The sequence below is a fragment of the Natrix helvetica genome, assembly GCF_964273705.1.
Source record: "Natrix helvetica genome assembly, chromosome: Z".
Classification (NCBI taxonomy): Eukaryota; Metazoa; Chordata; class Lepidosauria; order Squamata; family Natricidae; genus Natrix; species Natrix helvetica.
The window spans coordinates 112,600,108-112,621,623 of NC_138554.1; the positions used below are offsets into that span (position 1 = coordinate 112,600,108).

The 21,516-nt window shown below is 42.9% G+C and overlaps 1 protein-coding gene across 5 annotated transcripts in view; it reads right to left on the bottom strand.

Moving 5' to 3' along the window:
• Nucleotides 1-21,516, bottom strand: part of MLLT10 (MLLT10 histone lysine methyltransferase DOT1L cofactor) — a 149,477-nt gene that overhangs the window by 99,461 nt on the left and 28,500 nt on the right. For all 5 annotated transcript variants that reach the window (XM_081971672.1, XM_081971670.1, XM_081971674.1 and 2 more), the window contains exon 4: nt 15,358-15,467. In XM_081971672.1, the coding sequence (XP_081827798.1) occupies nt 15,358-15,467 (110 nt within the window). The remainder of the gene's footprint in view (nt 1-15,357; nt 15,468-21,516) is intronic.

Below are 21,516 nucleotides of genomic sequence, written 5' to 3' on the forward strand. Positions count from 1 at the left end.
ATGGACTTTCCAGCACCTTCTATATTTATAAATTCAAGATTTATAAGGTATATAGGTATATAGATAATGTAGCTAATAGCACACTGAATTAGTTCTGGATCACATATTTGGTTACTTATAATCTACCATCTATACCTCATTTCCCCGAAAATAAGCCCTATCTCAAAAATAAGTTCTAGCATATTTTATGTATGCACCCAATATAAGCTCTACCCGCCTAAAATAAGCCCTACTTAAGAGCCTGCACAGACAACAGCCTGCCTATTCTGTCTAGTTGCTTATGGTGCCACAGCCATGAGGCAAGGGGAGTGTAGCTGCCCCACAGCAGCTTATCTCAGGGCCCCCGCAACCAGACAATCCACACCCCAACACCTGCCTCACGGAGACAGAACCAGCACCCATGTGCAGGAACCCATGTGGCTGCTGGCCCACTTCTTTTGCTTGCTCATGGCCACAACCGAGCAGGAGCCCGAGTGGTATACTGGTGCTGTGAGGCAAGGTAGGTTTCTGGGCATGGATGGTCTGGCTGTGGGGCACTGAGATAAGCCAGTGTGAGGTGCATGGGGCAGCTCTATCCCTCCCATCTCGTGACCGCAGCACTAGCATGCTGCCCTGCCGCAAGCAAACAGAACAAGTGGGCCTTCCATACACTGGGGGGGGGGGGAGATGAGAAATAAGACATACCCCAAAAATAAGCTCGTGCATATTTTGGGGCCCAAAAGAAAATGATACCTGGTTCTGTTTTTGGGGAAGCACAAATATTACATACCCTATAAGAGTAATAGATACAAATTAGGACCATCCTTTGTATCCGTCAGTCACTCCAAGTAAACAAAACAGGAAACACAACTAATACTATTTTATTCTAAGCCTACATTAACAGAATCTTGCAAGTCTGAAAGTAAAACTCTCTCTCCTTTACTTTTAACTGCTGATCAATAAGGGCAAGTTTTTCCTAGGTTTTTTATATGACTATTAATCCACTGGCGGCATCTACCTCTGTTGTCTGACTATTCCTAGGCAGCATCTCTTCCCCTCATCTCTCAACGTCATTTCCATATATTACAATGTCAATGCTTCCTTATGGCAGCATGTGACAGCCATTCTTCATTTAGCAGTTACCTTCTTTAGTGCTAAATACAGTCTGAACATCTGGCGATGAACCATAATAAAAATATTTGAATACCACTGGCATTGACAAAATCACCATCAATTATTGTAAAAAGCAGCTTTACTTTGAACAGTTTACATCCTGCAACAATACCATTAATATCATTAAACAATAGCATCTGGCTATTCCAGGTCTTTGGGAAGGACATGATAGGTGGATAATCTAGTCTCATTATCTGGCTGACTATGCAACCAATTATTATATAATTTTCTGACCATGTATGCATTTACAACCAAATTTTGAGTATTTGTGTAATAAAAGATTTCAGCATAAAACTGAATTAAAGTCTGGAGGGTTCTAATTAACTACCGGTAATTAAATTCTGACCTTGCAACTTTGCATTTATAAGTTTTTATTTCTTTTCTGGAAAATGATTTTTGGTGCAAGCAACAGAATTATACCCTTAATATATTAGACAATAGAATGTTTAAATTCAGTTATTTCTAGTAACTATAGAAAATAAATGTCATTTCTGGTAGGGAACTTTCTTCTGTTTGAAAAATACCTCTAATGTCAATGGGCTAATCTATATGCAGAAAATACTAAAGCAATTATCATTCCTATATACACATTAGATTTTAAACTATATTTATTGAACTACTCACACATGGTATTAAAATATCAATTATAGTTCACTTATTACACTAATTTAAAAAAAACCAAGCCTTTTTTTTTCATTTTAGAGGTAGACCTTATTCATCTAATTTGCACCAAATCCATTCTCTGGAAACAATTATGTTAGCACTAAAAATGCTGGGGGGAAATTACTCTTGAGTTCCGACCTGCTACTTGATTTGTTCTGATTAATTTCTCAGATTTTTTATCAAACTTTTTTCTCTAGAGCTAGAAACAACTAATGTGGGAATTTCCCCCCCCCCCCCCCAAAAAAGTCATCAAACTATGAGATAGGCTGTGCTAGGACAAAAAGACAGTAATTCTCCATAGCTGAATAGAAACGTCTCTAGACAAAAGAAATGATCCTACCACAGAAGAAAAGTATGGCATATCTCCTCAAAAGGTCTTCTTTGAATCCAGAAAATTTGGAGAATGACCATTGGCTTACCTGAAGGGTCCTTTTCTGTACACCGCGGGAGAGTCCAAGCAATGGGTTAATTCAGTCTGCTTGCCCTTAGGACTGAGGAACTATTTTTCCTTAAGCCACACCTCCTCCTGGTGTGCTCAATCCCCCAGAATTCTTTGAAGGAGTCAGTTCGTGCGGACGGAGCGAAGCGTCCAAGATGATGTACTGTTGACACGAGGAACCCGAATCCCGGCCTTGAGAGCCAGGGTGGGTTGGACTCTCCCGCGGTGTACAGAAAAGGACCCTTCAGGTAAGCCAATGGTCATTTTCCTGTACACCGCTTGGAGAGTCCAAGCAATGGGACATACCAAAGTTATTGTCCATCTGGGTGGGCAGAAGAAGGCTCCCGGGATTCGGTCTCTGACACAACCGCCTGGAGCACACGCCTGCCGAAAGACGCCTCAGCCGAGGCGAAAATGTCCAGTTTATAGTGTCGCACAAATGGAGAAGGAGAGGACCACGTAGCGGCCCTGCAGATGTCCAGGATCGAGGCCTGGGTGGCCCAGGCCGCTGAAGTAGCAGCACTTCGTGTGGAGTGTGCAGTGATGCCGCGCGGGACGGCCTTGGATTGACTTTCATAGGCAGTCGCAATGCAAGCGCGAAGCCACCTGCCAATTGTGGAGGAAGTGACCTTCTTCCCTAGGGAACCGGGCTGGAAGGAGAGGAAAAGAGCCTCTGACTTCCTGAATTCCGCAGTACGAGCGATGTAGACCTTCAGGGCCCTCCTGACATCAAGATTGTGCCAGGATCGCTCTCTGGGATGCGACGGATGAGGACAAAAATTTGGCAACACAATGTCTTGCGCCCTATGGAACCATGAGTTTACTTTGGGGGTAAAGGTCGGGTCCAGCCTCAAAATGACCCTGTCAGGGTGGATGACGCACAGATCCTGGCGAACAGAGAGAGCCGCCAGCTCCGAAATCCGGCGAGCTGACGTGATGGCAATCAAGAAGGCCGTCTTCAGCGTCAGGAATCGAAGAGAAGTAGTGCGTAAAGGCTCGAATGGAGGGCCAGAGAGGGCCCGCAGGACCACGGACAGCTGCCAAGTAGGATAGCGATGAACGGTGGGAGGGCGAAGGTTAGAAGCACCCTTGAGGAAAAGACGCACCTTCGGGATTTTGCTGAGAGGCAAAAGGCGGTCGCCCGACCAGACAGTAGACAAAGCCGCCACTTGGCGTCGAAGGGTGTTCGGGGCCAGGCCCTTGTTGAGTCCCGCTTGAAGGAAGTCAAGCACTCTGGGAACAGGCGCGGTCGTCGGCTCGATGAGCAGTTCCTCACACCACTTGGCGAAGGCGGCCCAGGACGCATCATAAATCCTAGTGGTTGAAGGGCGTCTAGCCGCCTGAATGGTGTTCACTACCTCCTCCGACAGGCCTTGGTCTTTTAGTTGGTCCCCCTCAAGTGCCAGACGGCCAACTGGAGCCACTGGGGCTCTGGGTGAATCACGGCCCCCTGGCTGAGGGAGATCTGGTCCGGAGGAATGCGCCACGGAGGAGACACCGACAGGTGGACAAGGTCGGCAAACCACGACCTGCGGGGCCAATGCGGGGCCACGAGGAGGACCTCTGCTCCCTCTGCGATGACTTTGGAGATGAATTGAGGAAGGAGAGGCAGGGGAGGGAAGGCATACAGTAGCTCGCGGGGCCACTTGCAACGCAGTGCGTCTGTCCCCTCCGCCCCCGGGGAGAAGAACCGGGAGTAGAAGCGGTCGAGCTGCTTGTTGTCCCTGGACGCAAACAGGTCTACGGCCGGAGTCCCGAATCTGTCGGACATCTGGTGGAACAGGCGAGGGTCCAGTTTCCACTCCGCAGGATCTATGGTCGTCCTGCTCAGCCAGTCGGCCTGTGTGTTGTCCACTCCGGAGATATGGTCGGAGCGAAGGGATTCCAGATGGCGCTCCGCCCAGCGTCCCAGGGACTCCGCCTCTCTCATCAGTGCTCTGGATCTGGTGCCGCCCTGGCGGTTGATGTGGGCCTTGGTGGCCACATTGTCCGTCATCAGAAGCACATGTTGGCGATGGATGGGCCGGCTGAAATGGCGCAGGGCCAGGCGAGCAGCTCTCAGTTCCAGCAGGTTGATGCTGTAGCTGGATTCCACTTGGGACCACTTGCCCTGAACAACCAGGGACCCCATGTGAGCTCCCCAGCCGGAGAGGCTGGCGTCTGTGGTGATGATCAACCTCTCGGGTTCCTTGAATAGGTGGCCCTTGAGGATGGCCGGAGACACCCACCAGCGGAGAGACCTCTTCACGTCCGGGGGAACTCGAATCGGCCTGGTAGAGTTGCTCCTGGATGCCCTCTGGTGCGGCAGCAGCAGCCACTGGAGAGACCTGGAATGCAGGCGGGCCCACGGCACGATGGAAATGCAGGAGATCATTTTTCCCAGCAGCTGCGACAGAAGGACCACTGGAGCCTGCCTCAAGCTCAACACCTTGTGGGTCATGGACCTTAGACCGGTCAACCTGTCTCGGGAAAGGAAAACCCTGCACAAGTTGGTATCTATCACCGCCCCCAGGTGTACAAGTCTGTTGGTTGGGGTGAGATGGCTCTTCTCTATATTTAGAGAGAAGCCGTGGTTTCTGAGGGATCTCATAGTGGTTTGGAGATCCCGAAGGGCCTGCTGCCTGGACGACGACTGGATCAGGATGTCGTCCAGGTAGCACTGGAGCCTTATGGGCCTGCGTCTTAGCTGAGCCGCCACTACCGCCAGCACTTTGGTAAACGTCCGAGGAGCGGACGAGAGGCCGAATGGAAGAGCTTTGTACTGGAAGTGGCGACCCGCATAAAAGAAGCGCAGGAACTTCCTGTGCTGAGGACGGATGGGGATGTGGAGATATGCCTCTTTGAGATCTATAGATGTGAGAAGATCTCCCTGTCGAATCCCCGCCAGAATGGACTGCAGAGACTGCATCTTGAACCTCCGGTAGGCGATATGCCTGTTGAGGTTCTTGAGGTCCAAGATGGCTCTCCACCCCCCCGAGTTCTTTGGTACCAGGAAGAGGATGGAGTAAAACCCCCTCCCCTCTTCGCCTTGGGGAACTGGTTCCACGGCCCTGATGTCCAGGAGATGACGGACCTCCTGGTCCATACGCTGCCTCTTCTGGGGGCAGGACGGGACAGGGCACCGGATGAAGGTCCGAGGGGGAAGGGACAGGAATTCTAGGGAGAGGCCTTCCCTGACTGTCTGCAGAACCCAAGCATCCTCGGTGTTCTGGGCCCAATGAGAGGCGAACAGCTGGAGGCGACCCCCGATGGGCGCCAAGCCCTGGCAGTCACTTTGACTTACGGAACGGCCTGTTGGAGGCCCCACCGCGGTTATACTTGCGGAAGCCGAACTGCTGCCTGCCTCTGTCCCGAAAAGGCGCTCTGTCTTGGGACCTGTCGCCCTGCTGGCCGAAGGACCTATTAGAGGGAGAGAAGGAAGAGGCAGAGGTGGAAGGCTCGGAGGCACGAAAGGACTGCCTCCTAGAGTAGGGAGCGGCCTTACGTTCCTGCTTTTTATTTAAAGAGGGTAGGATCTTCCTCTTGTCCTTGGACTCAATGAGGAGAGGATCCAGGGACTCGCCAAACAATTTGGACCCCTTAAAAGGGGCGGAAGCCAGTTTCCATTTGTTTTTCTGGTCCGCTTGCCAATGTCGGAGCCAGATCAGTCGACGGGAAGTTATGTTAGAACCGAGGGCCCTGGAGGCAAATTTGGTGGCATTGAGGGACGCGTCAGCGGCATACTGGGAGGCCGCGATTATTTTTGACACGTCCTGGTGGAGACGGATGTCTCCCGCCGGGAGCTTGTTTAGGAGCTCGCGCAGCCAGATCACAGAGGCCCTATTAAAAAAGGAAGCGGAAGAAGAGGCCCTGATGGCCCAGGCAGCCGCCAGATGGGTCTTGTGGCACGCCTTTTCCGCCTTCTTGTCCTCCGCCTTAAGGCCTTCCAGGAGGTCGGCCGGTAGCGAGGAGTTGGAAGTGAGCGCAGCGATGGGCGGGTCGACAGTGGGAAGGGCCAGAAGGTCCTCCAACACTGGCTCCATAGTATAAAGCTTCCTATCTACCCCACTGGGAGAGGATTGCGTGGCTGGCTGAGCCCACTGGCGCTGGATTAAGTCGAGGAACAGCCCCGGGACCGGAACCAGCTCTTGCTGGGGCGCTGGCACATCAAACATGACCGCATTGGGATTAGCCGGAGGGGCATCATCCGCCGGCGCGGTCGGCTTGGGCTTGATCCCCACCCTGGTGGCAGCCTTGACCTTGTGAAGGACCGATTTAAAAAGGCTGGGCTTGAAGAGACCCGCAAAGGCGGGCGCTTCGGGGGGAAGGTCCTCGTCGTCCGAGAGGCCTAGCACCTCCGGGTCAGGGTCCTCAATGGCAGAGGCCTCGCTGACCACCGAGGATTCCAGGGAAGGATGGCGAGCACGCTTGCTTGGGGGCGGAGCTGCCTGATCGGGTTTGGGACCCCTAGGGGCCGCTGCGGTAGGACTTTTAAATTTCATTGCCTCCGTGATGCCCTTGGCAATGGCACGGGCCATTAGCTCCTGCATGCGGGGCGATAACTCCTCAGAGTCAGAATCGGGATCCAAGCCCTCTACTAGGGGGGGTGAAGCCTCACCCTGCATATCGTCTATGCTAGCATCCCCAGGGGGAGGAACCTGTTCACAGGCCCAGGAAGGGACCGGGGAAGCCGGCTCTGCAAATGACCTATTAGGGGATAGGTCCTGGGATTCCACCTCCTCGGCGAGGACCGACTGGAGATCTTCCCGGGAGGGAGGGGCTCCTGAAAGGGACTGCACCCTGTCTGCCTGGCGTCTGGCCTTCTCGAATTGCTTGTCAAGGGCCCGCTGGCGCCTTTCAGCATCCTTGGCCTCAGCTACCGAAGGGGTTCTGGAACGCTGTTTCCCAGAGCTACCCCCACCACTCTTGCCCGCACCCCCACTCCCCGAAGAGGAGGAACCCTTGCTAGGGGCCTGCGAGAGGCTCGGCCTAGCGTCTTGGGAATCGGGAGGACTGGGCAGGTCCATAGTCAATGACCACACAAGATGGAGCAAGGCTATGATAAGGCAGAAGGATAGATATAGACTGGGTGCTGTAATGGGAAACAAAACGAAATGATCGTTAAAATTGCCATATATACAATTAATCGAATCAATACTATAAAATCATCCCATGTTTCACACCAGTCGGAGGCCCAGGGGTAGGATTGGGGCCTGCACCGGGGTGCAAGGCTCCGCAGGAGAAGCAGGGAGGAGAATGACTATAGAAAAATTCTTTAGGCCTGCGCTTACTTAAGGCCTCCTCCCTGAGCCGGTATGATGACCGTTGGAATGGCACAGGAACCAGCGCCGCTCGCAAAAATAGACAAAAGGCGAAGGTGGCGATCCTAGCCCGAGAAACCCTTGCTAGGCCCTGCCACCTCCAGCGGCCTCCTGAACAACGAGGCTGATGCAAAATGGCGGCCATGGCTGGGCGCGCTATTTTCGCGCCTAAAAATGGCCGCCGCAACAGCGTGGGGCTAAGGGAGAGCGAGGGGCGAACGCGCCTCGCAATGGCGACGATCGCCCACTCCTCCCTGCGGCAGAGGTCCTCTAGCAGGCCGGGGAGCGAAAAAACATCGACGAAAATAACAAACGAGGGGCCTGGGGAGTTAGGAACCTCGCCGCTGCAGCCGCGCCGTTTTAAACGACAAGCGGCAGGCCTCCGAAGCCGTCCCAAGAGGATCGGCTGAGGGGCACCCCCCACCACCTTCCAGCTTACCTCCTGGCCTTCAAGTGCAGATTGTACTGAAGAAAGTCGCAGAATTTAAGAGAGAAACGTCTCACGATGTTGGAGGAATAGTAGAGAAAAACTTTAAACGTAATTTGAGAGTCCAAGCCAAAAAAAGGATCAATTTAGCTCAGAGCTCTAACTAAATACGTCCAAACGGGCTGACTGAGGAAGAATTCTGGGGGATTGAGCACACCAGGAGGAGGTGTGGCTTAAGGAAAAATAGTTCCTCAGTCCTAAGGGCAAGCAGACTGAATTAACCCATTGCTTGGACTCTCCAAGCGGTGTACAGGAAAACTATTGTATAGTCAAGTCTCCAAACTTATTATATAGGCATTATAACTTCTGTCACTAAATTAAATGGATCATCTGGATTCTTTCCAAACTGTGTTGGAGACAGATATGGGGCAGAAACAGCATTCCTTCGATCTAGGCTTTTGTTAGGATGTGGATGGAGGGAGGGTGTCCCTCTTGATCCTTTTAGATCTCTTACCTGCTTTCAGTGCAAATCAACCATGCTAAGCTTCTGGTATGTTTCTGAGAATTGGGGGAGGGGAACTGTGCTTCAGTGATTGTGCTCTCATTTAAGTGAGCAGTTTCAGTTGAAGGGAACAAGTTCATCCTAGCAGTGATTCCTTTGCAGGCTTTGTCTCTTTCACTCCAATTGTTTAACAACCATACTGAAATTGCTAGGTCAGATTTTGGGTAAGGTACCATCAAAATGCTGATAATACCTGCTAAATATAGATCTAAAAACTATGAGGGATCAGATGGGAAGAATAAAATTGAAATTCTGGCATGATGTAGGCGATGTTTATTCAAAAATAAAATGTGCCAGCTATCAACTGTAAAATCCTTTATGCTCTAGCACCAAGGTATCTGCAGACTACTTTTTCTTACGTGCATGAGAATCAACACATTCAAAGAGTGATTCCGACTAAGAAGGTTATGAAATTTTCCGTATCATACTGGGAAGGAAGGAATGAAGGCAACATAGTTTATTTTTACAGAATACCATATTCCCAAGAATTCAGAGGACAATCTTCTTGAAGGTCTTTAGAATACTTTAAAAAGAATTGTTTTACGGTAAGCCATTGGGCAACTAATGGTGCCACAATGGATGCTAAAGGGAGTAATTATTAGTTTGTATTGTAGATTTGCTGAATTAATATTAGATTATTTTAAATCCTATCTTTATTATTTATTATAACAAAAGGAATTCAAGGTGGCAAGCATACATTAATACTCCTTCCTCCTCCTATTTTAAAGTAATAAACCCATCTCTCCCCAACTAAATCCAATACCTTAATCCCTATACCCGTGATGGCGAACCTATGGCATGTGTGCCAGAAGTGGCACGCAGAGCCCTCTCCATGGGCACACATGCCATTGCCAGCTGCTCTTCTGGATTCCATCGTGCACATGTGCGCTGGCCAGATGGTCTTTGCGCAGAGCAGCTGGCTTGTACGCATGCGTGTGGCAGAACCCGGAAAAGAGCAGCCGGCCAGTGCACATATGCACTCCAGCACGTGCACTCATGCTCGTTTCGGCACTTGGTGCCCAAAAAGGTTAGTCATCACTGCCCTATACTATACTAGCAATTGCTTTCTTTTGTCCATTTTGAAGCTATTTTTAATCTACTCCTGTGTTTTTAATATTCCCTCTGTCACAATGTTATTTACTTTTAATAATACATTTTAATCTAGAATTTTGATCCTTCAAAAGTCACTGACTAGTCCCAGCCAAACTGGCCATTCCTAAATGTGCTGGAAAATGTAAACTAATACAGTCAAATTAATCGAAGGTTGTCTGCTACAGATAAGCAAACCATATTTCAAAGGAAAACCTAAGATCCAACCCCCCTCCCCCACGTTTACTTTTGCATCCTTCTCTGCTGAATTATTTGTAGTCAAATTCCTAAGCCTTTTGATATTGAGGCAAAAATGTAACAAGTGTACAGCAAGATTCTTTCCCAGTCCTCACTTCACTCATTTAACAGGACTGATTGATCAGGTAGTTGCATCTTTCTGCCTTTTTAGAACCACAGGGCCCCCCCAAAATTTACTGCAGTTTTCACTTTGGTACAACGATCAGTCCCTCTGATAAATCCCTCGCACAAAAAGATTCTAAGCTATTTTGGCTAACTCTTTCAGAAGATAGGATCGCTACTCATACCTTTCATGCACCAAAGTTGGGGAGATACTATTTGAAATACTGAGTTTTCTCTTCTGTTCAATTTTTTTTATTTTGGAAAAAAAGGAATATTTTATATAGTGTCTTGTTTCTTAAGCAAAACTATAGATGTATAGATAGGGAGAAACCAAAATTCTCTGAAAGATCCTCATCAATTTCTATGGGTTGCAACCTAGTTTGAGGAATATTTGTTAAATTTTATTTATTTTACTTATTAATTAAATGTATATGCTACCCATCACACAATTCGGAGATTAGCTAGGTGAGCTTGACAAGTTGAAATATAGCTATCTAAAAAACACTCACGGAACAGCCATTAATGTATTAAAATAAAAACTGCACACTAGTAAGAATACAGCGATGCAAGAAACACTTTTGTTTAAATGAAGTGAATTCTTATCAAATACTGCATTTGGCTGATATAAAATTGGTTTGCACAGCTTAAGTGACAAAAACCAAAAACAATATTAAAAGACATTATGTAAAGATTATTCAAATTAGCTGGGAGCAACAGTATTATATTTAACATAAAAAAATGAAAAAAAATCTTCAATTAGCAAACAACTATCACATTCAACTACCAAATAGCACTGAAGATATATGGGGTGGTCATAACACTCCAAACAATTGACTGTAAATTTAATATCCGCCAGCAGTGGAACACGGCTGGAAAAATTAAATGCGATTTTAGACTACATTAGCATAAGAATAATTTCCAAATCACAGCAAATAATAATTCTATTTCATTCCACTTATTTAGGTTCCACTTCAAGTACTGTGTCCAGTTCAGGGCATGCTATTTTAAAAAGAATTCAGAGAAATTTGAACAGGCCCAAATAATGTGCCTCAAGTTTAGACTACCCCACAACCTGTTGATAGAGTTCTTCAGAGGAATTATTGAGTTTGTCATTTGTACTTCTACAACTGTCTGGTTTGGTACAGCAACCAAACAGGACAGGTATAGGCTTCAATTGATAATTTAGGACTGCAGAAAAAACAATTGCAACTAGCCTGCCTTCCATTGAGAACCTGTATATTGCACGGGTCAGAAGGAGGGTTGAGAAAAATCGTGTTCCCCCAAAAATAAGACTGGGTGTTATTTTCTTCAGACTCCTGAAAAAACAACTAGGGCTTTTTTTCAGGGAGGTCTTATTTTTGGGGGTGCAGGAGGCTGTGAACATGATCACCTCATAGCTGCTCGGCCCTTTAACCACAGCTTGCAGATCAGCTGGTCCAGCGAGGGCCAGAAGTTCTGTCTCTCTGGGCACCTGGAGATGTTTCTGGCACATTCTTGGCAGCCGTAGCCCTGTCAACCTGGGACTGGAGGGAGTGAGACCTGCGCGGGAGCTCTGAGCAGTGGCTGGTGCGGGCTCTGTCTGTGCAGCCATGAAGCTGGATCAGTTCTTGCCCGCAGCATTGACGGCCAGGATTGGGTCAGAGCCGCTGCCGACTGAGATCAGCAGGCCAAATTTGGTAAGCCGGACACCCTGCTGCCGCCTGGGCGGAAAAGAGGTAGAAGAGGCACTGAAAGAAAGCCCATTTCTCACGTTCTCCACTTGGGCGGTGCCAACACATTCAGCTTGCTGAATCTGGCCTGCTGATCTTGGCCAGCAAAGCCAAAGACGGGGGGAGGGGGAGTTAGAGGGAGAGGAATGAATGAGCGACTGAGAGTGTGCCTGTTAGTTGGCTTCCAGCACCAGAGAGGGCATGAAAGGGAAGCAGGCAGGCTGCTGTTGCCTTTCTTTGGGGCGCATGGAGTGAGACGGGGCTCCTCTTGCCGTCTCTTCCCCCCCCCCCTCAACAGGCATGGCAGGGCTTCCTGTCCTTCGTTTAGCCACCCACTCCTTTTATCAAGGGGAGTGGAAGGTGGGGAGGGGTGGGGCGGGTGTGCAAGGGTATTCCCAACTCCCGGACTGACTGACTTCTTTCCAGTAGCTCCTTCTCTGTCTTTTAGCGTCATCCATCAAAAACGAGGATTTTCTGGGCAGAAAAGCTTGCCCACCCACCACCACAGTACCCTCGCTTCCTCCAAGCTTTCTTTGCCTACAGGTATTTGATTTCCAGCTCTGTCAAGTTTCTCGTCCTTGTATGCAGGGAAACAAACTTGTGTGCCGTAAAAAAAAACTTCTTGCAAGAAGTTGGAATTAATTGATTGAACTGGATATGATTCCTATTCATATTCCTATTGTACTCCTACTCCTATTGTATTCTATTCTCAATAAGAACAATCCAAGAACAAGAAACAAAATCTATGAAGAAAGAAGGGAGATGTGTATGTTTAGCATTAAGCATTTTTAAATACCAAATAAAAGTCATATACAATAACTTATTTTCGAATACAGAATACGGAACAGTCGATAAAGGAGAATATTTGTACCTCAGGGTTGAAATGCGGAGTCCTTGGTGCTCTCTGAGCTTGGTTGTTTTTTGGTGAGGTTTCATTATTCAAATTAAATAACATCATTATTAACAGGCAGTAGGATTTGCTCTCAATTTATATTCTAGTGGCTTGCCCTGTCTATTGGTGGGAGAGAGTTTAGTGGTTCTTTGGTTGGCCTGTTTACTGTTAGCTAGTTTGGCAATTTCTTGACTGGGGTATTGTTTACTTAGACTTGATATTAATCTTGTTGTTAATCTGGATGTTAACTTCTGAAGAGGAGGTGTTTTGGTCTTTTTGTTCACGTTCTGGCTTGTTGATTACCTCTTTTGCACAATACCTATTGATTTGATATTAATATTGATTTGCTATTGATACCATTTTTGGACAAAGTTTAGTTTAGGATGGTCACAGTTTCCCCATTAAATTATGGTTAAGTTTGTCCATATGCTTTTAGGCCCCATCAATGGACATTCCTTGACTTGACGGGGTCTGCAGTATGCTCCCTCTGCCAGCAAAGTAGGGATGGGCCAATCCCATTATGGTAAGATGTTCCTCCAGAGAGCTTGGGCCCATGCCATGAAGGGCTTTAAAGATGATAACCAATAACTTGAATTTCACTGTAAGTAATCCAACAATGATGTAACATGGGCCACCCTAGAAGCTCCAACAACAGCCCGTGCTACCACATTTTGCACCAGTTGTAGCTTCCAATTACACTTCTAGGCCCTTATAGAGTAAATTGCGATAGTCTGGGCATGAAATGACCAAGGCTTGAGTAACTAAGCACAAGTACTCCCAATCCAAGAAAAGTTGTAACTGATGCACAGCACTGAGTTGTGCAAATGCTCTCCTAGACATGACTTCTGCCTGCTTTTAAAGCAAGAATTGCAAGTCCAGGAGAACCCCCAAGTTGTGCATCAGGTCTATTTGGGGTTGTATAAACCCATTAGATATGCCAAACCTCTGGATCTCAACACTCCTAGCACCCAAAGTCACTTGGCCTTGTCAGGGTTCAGTCAAAGTACGTTGTCCCCCATCCAGACTCTCAGAGACGCCAGCAACATAGAAAGGCAGCAATAGCATCACTTGGGACACCATGGGTAGAAATAGAGAGTTGACTATAATCTGAGCATTGATGATACTTCAATTCATGGTGACAAATGATCTCACCCAGCGGTTTCATATAATGTTAAAAGAGTGGAAAGAGTACTGAGCTCTGCAACATAAAGGGGTTGCCCTGGATCTCTCACTCCCTAACCGGTTGGAACTAGCTTTGGAGAAAGAAACCAAACCATTGCAGGACTGTGCTGTCTAGCCCCAAACCCTACAGACAGCCCAAAAGGATACCTGATTGATGGTATTGAAGCTGCTGAACACATCCAGGACAGAAAGTATAGTTGCAGACACACCCAACTTTCTCTTGCCAAACATCATCAGCAAGTGTGACCAATGTTGTTTCTATCCCATAACAGGGCCTAGATCTTGACTGGAAGGGGTCCAGATAATCAGCTTCATCCAGACCCTCTGAAACTGCCAAGCAACCTACCTTCTCTACCACCTTCCCTAGGAAAGAAAGGTTAGAAACTGGATGAAAACTGTCCAGGTAGGTGAGTTCAAGAGATGGATTTTTTAGAAGACGGCAAACCCAGGGCCACTTTAAAAAAGCCCTGAGAAACTCTCCTTCAGCAGTGAGGAATTAATAACTACCTGAACCCACCTGGCAGCCACTATCCTGAAAGCTTTCACCAATCAAAACTGACAAGGAACCAAATGACAGGTGATTGCACTGACAACAGAGAGGACCCTGCCCATTTCATCAGGTCTAGCAGGATTGAACTGTTCTCAGATAACTGGGTAAGACTGTTCTTCGGGCATCTCATATGGACCAACACCATTGACAGGTTTCGGCTGGGAGTGAATCCAAATGACTTTATATGTCCAGAACCCTTTCCAAGGCCACTGTAACTCCAAACAATTGTTATGTGACCAGTTGTAAGTCAAGGACTACCTATACACTTTAAAAATATTTTGTTCCAAGTATTTAAAAAATGAGCTCTAATTATTAATTGCAGCCACCATGATTGGATGAAATTTATGTCGTATCAGTTTAACACTTATCTAAAGAGGAGGCCATAGCCTTATTTTAGTTTTCAAAAAATTTACAACTGAAAACTCTTCACATACCATCAAAATAAACCTGATTATATATTACTTTTTGGTAAATAGCAAAAAAAAAAAAGGAATAACTTCCAATTTATTTAGGTATTTATCAATATGCTTGATCAATTTAATACCAAATAGAAAGCTATATTTTACAATACTAGGAGAGAGGAGAACTGCTGGAATCACATTGACCTTCTCAATAACAAAACCAATGACCAAAGACGTTTGACTTTTGTAAGAAACAAAATATATAATTATATAAATGACAAGCTGACATTCTGCTCTCAACTAGCATTTCTAATAACCTTCATTTGCTTATAACAGTGCTAAGTACAATTATTATTAATAACGCTGAAAATATTTCAAAATACGTTTTATTTATTTTGGAAATCTATTTAAATAAAATATTTCAGGTTATGCTGAAATATTAACTAAACAAAAATCACTTCATGCTACAAATTATTATGTTATTATTAGAAGATGTTTTTCTAATTTACTCGTTTCAGTAAAAAAGCGAAGTGCAAGAGTTCATAGAAGTATTTTTATAAATTCTAAAATATTTTAAATTTTTAAAATAACAATGTTATATAAAGAAAAGAAAGTCATAATTTAATTATACCTTATTATAACGATCATGAGGAACAGACTGCAACACGATAGGTTCCATTGTAGAAACATTTGCAAACTGCACCTCGGGAATGTACAGAGCACAAACCACATGAGCCCAACCTATAAAAAGTTAATTTAATTTTATTCTTAACATTTTTGATAATATAAATAGAATAAATTCATATCAAGAAGCTTCCATATGATTTTCATGTAATTTTAATTATTTAATATTTATTCTTTAGGACATACATAACATATACAGAAAAGATAGGATTATAAGATTCTTCGCAGAGCTACAAGCCTAACTCTTAAACAATGAAAATGATGATTGCACAACAAAAACTATGGTCTCATACTTTGTTTTTTATTAATTATCATTAAAATCAATGAGCTTATGTTTTATTTATATATTGCAGAAACTGGACCATCTATCATAATAAGGAAACACAAAGGCCTTTTATAATAAAAACCCATTTCCATACCGGCCTTTCTATAAAAAACATTATTACATTCTTAGAGAGTTATCTAGAATTGTATTTCATGCCATAAATTAAGAGGTGTTCTAGTGCTATTTCAATAATATGCAGTATTACATAGACAAATAGAATTAATTCGTAGGTTACTTGACATAGGCACATATCTGCCTTATTTCATATCTCCTGCAGTTCCTGAGAAAGTCACACATTTGTGCTAGAACAAGAAAAAGTGTAAAAATCTAGCATTGTCTTTATGTATCCGTATCTTAGTCTACAACTTTACTAATTTATAAATTCCCTATATTGTGTCCTGGATTGCTTCATATGAGAAATTTCCCTAGCAGTTTGATGTAATAAATTCCTAAAATAAAAGATAACAGAATTGTGGGAATTTCAAAAAGCAAGAGTATTATTTCACAAAAAATAAAGTTCCACTCCTACTAAATATATATTCTAATATTTCTCTGAATAGAAAATATCACATATTAGAAGAACATAAGTATGATGGAATGATGGAAACAACTTTACACATTCCCTGTTCTGTTTCCTTCATCTACCATGCTTTGCTGCTACATCCACTCTTATTTTATTTCTATTCCAGTTCTGCTTTTATAGCTTCCTCTCCTTCAAATTATCCCTTTTAGTAAAAAAAGATCCTTGAATTCCAGTTTTGCTAATTCGTGCTAATTACTCAAAATCTAAGTGTTCTATAATGAAATTCTAGAAAATGTAAGTTTCATTTTTTCAAAAGCTAAAATGTTTAAAGACCAATGACCGTGAGTTATATAAAATTCATTTAACAGATGAATTACTATAAATTGTTAACAATTATGGAGATAATTTAAGATCTAAAACAAAGATCACTAGTCATACAATCAACATTTCTACCAAACAGCTGGGGTACGCTCATTTTATTAGGTACCTTACTATTTAAGAGTACTTGTATTTTGGAATTATATAAATGCAAGATAATATTCTCATAACCGAATTAAATAAGAAATGGCTGTCATATGTTTGGTTTTTATCTTCTTTAAGAGCTTTTGTAAGAACTCTAATCTGAACTGAATTATAATGATAATGCTTTGCCACTGCATGACCTCGTGCAGATAAGGTTATCCAGTGACTGCTGTTTGCTTTGTGACATTATACTATCATGATATTCCCTTTTTGATAAGCAATATTTTATGAAAAGCTGCATTTTATTCCAATGTAAAAAAAAAAAAGCCACCCACAAGTATATTACTTCTTTTTGAGCTTCCTTGACTTATCCATTTTTTTCTGAAGAAATCGACCAATACCTTCTTTGAAGAGAACCTGAGACGTGAAATTAGAATACTGCTTCTATAATATGCCACATCTCCAAAGATTTTAAATTTGCATTATATTGCATTCAATTATCTTTAACGAAGAAGCCCTTGTAATACAAAAGGAAACCCCAACTATTTCATTGAACTTGTACTGTAAATAAGGTCCACTTTTAGTAGATAAGAGCTACTATTAGGTACATTTTCTGTTATGTATACATACAATCAATCCCAGATTTTAAAAAATGAGAATACCTCCCCCCTGTCTCTCTCTAGAAAAACAGTATCTGTCCCCTACAGTTGGTATACCTATAGAAACTTAATAGTTTCTTCAAAATTTCAGCTACTTCAAACTATAAACTTCTCTGTTGGAAATTCTCAAACCTGTTTTCATTAAATTTAAAGTCTTCAAAATCTTATTTCTCTGATCATATTTGTTTTATCTATTGTAAAACTCTCCTTTCTATAGCACTAATTTAAAAAATTTAAATTTCTAATTTAAGAAATTGTACTACACTAAATGAAAAAAAAATCTTACATTATTTCTGTATCTATAATATCCAACTGTAGATTACGCAGTGGTGGCTAATCATTTAATTTTTTAATATTTCTGCAAAACTATAGCATACAATTTGAGCTTTTCTCCAAATGTTCTAAAACTAGATAAATAAGTCATTTAAAAAAAATGAGTCAAAATCACACTTATTAAGTAATTTATTGTGGAAAATGATCAGCTATATATTTTGAGTGATAAAAGTATGAGAACCTTTGCTTTCAGGACCGATATGCAGCAATAACTGCAACTAAACGTATCCACTATGATTAGTTGTACACATCATCTTGGAGGAATTATAGCCCATTCTTCCTTATACAACAGCTTCAATTCAGGGATGTTAATAGGCTTGCTTGAACTGCCCTCTTCAGGCCCCTCCACAATATTTCTATATGGTTAAGTCAGGATTTTGACATGGACATTCCAAAACATTAAATTTCTTTTGCTTCCTTGGTTGTACAACTTGTTTTGCAGAATCATCTTGCTGCATTCCTTTGAGCTTCAGTTCATGGACAACTGACATTCTCCCATAGAAATTGCTAATACAATTCAGAATTCATAGTTCCATCAAAGTTGTCAGGTCATCCTGGTCCAGAGCCAGACATAAATCATTACTATCAACAGCATATTTCATAAATAGGATAAAGTTCTGATACTGGAACGCAGTGTTTTCCCTTTCAGCCATATATAACATTTTTAATTCAAGTCAAAAAAAATTATATTTCAGTGTCATACCTCACAGAAAATTCTTCCAATGGCCTTCTGGCTTACCCATGTGGTCTTTTACAAACTATAGACGGGAAGCAATTTTCTTTTTGGAGAATAGCAACAGAATTTTGGATAAATTTTCTTTCTTGCAACCTTGCAAGAAGCATATCACTATTGTTCAGTTTCTTCCAATGGTTCTGTCATGAACAGTAATATTCACCAATACAATAAAGGCCTTTAGTTCCTTAGACATTAGCCTGGACCTCTCTGAGGCCGCCTAGAGTAATAAACACCTTGTTCTTGGTATGATGTTGATTGGTCAAACTTCCTGAAGAGGATAACAGTGGTGCTGAATTATCTCCATTTGTACACAATCTTTTGAGAGTGGACTGGTAGAATACAAAACTTTAAAAATTTATTTGTAAACTTTTCCAGCTTGGTGAGCATCAATAACTGCTTGTCATAGATTCTCTGAAATCTCCAAACACGTGTTATAAGCATTAGACTTCTATACCCAGAATTCTATTCTTTAAATAAGGCAGGTCCTCACTCACTCAGACCTGATTACGAATGCACACAAATATGTAGTTTGGGAATATATTCCTCAGTGAAAAAATATGATTTTTTTACTCATTTGTGTATTCTTCATTCAGTTTTAGGATTTTGAGAAGATATTACATTTTATATTTTATTTCTGCAATATTTCTGCAGAAATTTATGCAATTCATTTATGAATTTCCAGTAGGCCCTTTGGGCCCATTTTTTTGCCATCCACAGGCTTTGGAGGCTTTCCTGAAGCGTGGGGAGGGCGAAAACGGCCTCTCCCTGCCCTCCGAAAGGCCAAAAATCAGCTGACCAGTGCACGTATGCGCGCTGGAGCTGACATAGGGCAATGTCTCGCGTGCCTCCAGATTTGGCTCCGCGTGCCACCTGTGGCACACGTGCCATAGGTTCACTATCACGGGTCTATCATCTCCTGGTTTATGACAGCACATGACTGATATATTTCATATCATATATTTCAACCCAAAAGTAAAAATAGACACTGCAGGCTTTGCAGAAACAGCAAGAGACATTAAAATATTCTGAGATCTCAGACTCTTTATTATAAAAATGCCTGAGAAGAAACCTCTGCACCATGAGCTCTACTTGCCTTGATTATTTCTTAAAATAATGAAATAACAGGATTGGAAAGAACCTTGGAGGCCTTCTAGTCCAACTCCCTACTCAACCAGGTAACCCTATACCATTTCAGATAAATGGCTGTCCAAACTCATCTTAAAAACCTCCAGTGGTGGAGCATGCACAACTTCTGAAAGCAAGTTGTTCTATTAATTAATTGTTCTAACTATCAGGAAATTTCTTAGTTCTAGATTGGTTCGCTCTTTGATTAATTTCCATCCATTGTTTCTTGTCCTCCTTTAGGTGCTTAGAATAGAAGAATAAGTTGACCCTCTCTTCTTTATTGCAGCCTCTTAGATATTGGAACACTGCTATCACATCATCCCTAGTCCTTCTTTTCATTAGGTTTGACATAACCAATTCCTTAACTGTTTTTCATATGTTTTAGTCTCCAGTCGCCTAATCATTTTGTTGTTCTTCTCTGCACTCTTTTTACAGTCTCTTTCTACAGGCGCAATATTCCAAGTGTGGTCTTACAAGATATTAAAAAGAGGTTAGTAAACCTCTTCATGTGATCTTGATTCTATCCCTCTGTTAATGCAGCCTACGACTGTTGACTTTTTTGGCAGCTGCAGCACAAATTCCCTTTCCGGGCAAAATTCCCCAAGGATTTTAATGTCGATAGCCAAACATTATAAAATCTTTAAAGTATTTTAAGGTAAACAAAAATACATAAAAGCTAATAGATGTTTATTATATACTTATAGAGAAAAATATTTTGTTTCAATATTTTTCAGAGACAAATAACCATTTAAGGATATTCTGTGGAAAAGTAGCAAGTAAGAAGTCATCAAAGAGCTGGAAAGGGGGCTTCTAATCATTTGGAGGTAGGTGATAAAGTGCAAGTAATCAAAATGTATGCTTCTTTACCTATATGACTTTACACATGTGACTTCCAAGTTATTTTCAGTGGATATAATCCAATTAGACCAGTGGTTCCCAATGTGGGGCCCATGCCCCACAGGAAGGCCAGTTTGATTTTTAATGGGGGCAATTTGAACCTTGTTAAAACCAAGTTAATGTCCTTTTAGGCTTCCTCCGTGTAAGTAGAGTTCACTTTTTGAGTAAAGTAAGAATTATATGTCGCGGTGGGGGGGGGATCAGGATTTTAGAGATGCTTAGGTGGGGCATGGCCAAAAAAAAAGGTTGGGAACCACTGAATTAGACATTTCAGATGGTATTACAAGCTGCAATGGATAAGTATAAGTGTCCACTATATAATTGGAAATGTAATTATTTTTTGTTTATTTGTAATGATAAAGGTAAAGGTTTTTCTTGTATAGTTGTGTTTGATTCTAGGCGGCTGTGCTCATCACCATTTCTTAATTGAGGGAGCCAGAGTTGTCCAAAGAAAAGCCTATGGTGATATGACCAGCAGAACTATATGTGGAGGTGCATGGAATGCTGTTATATTCTCACCAAAGTGCAGCTATTTAGCTACTCGCATTTGCATGTTTTCAACTGCTAAATTGGTAGGAGCTGAAGCAAGTAACAGGAGCTTACTCCATCATATGGTCCTTGGGTTTGTGGGTGGATAACAACTGATGATTTTTTAAAAAAAAATCAAAAACATCTGATTTTTAAATTTTAAATTTGATTTTTTTTATTTAAATCAGTTTTTTTATTTTTATCAAATTTGTTTTAATAAAATGCTTTTGGAGTAAAAATCTATCTAAAGAGAGTTTTCTATTTAAGATACATTAATAATTTAGTTTATTTAGTATGAAATGGAACTTAATTATCTAACATGAGGCTGTATATTCTGCAATATTTACATTTTTTGTAAACTCAATGAACCCAAGTTCTGCAAGCTAAATAGGAAAATTTTGTTTGCAAATAATAATATTATAGATTCTAACTACCAGCAAGAATGTGTCCTTGCATTTAAAGAGCACACATCTAAATGTACAATATATCCAGGATTCCCAATCCCGTTATCAGGCCAT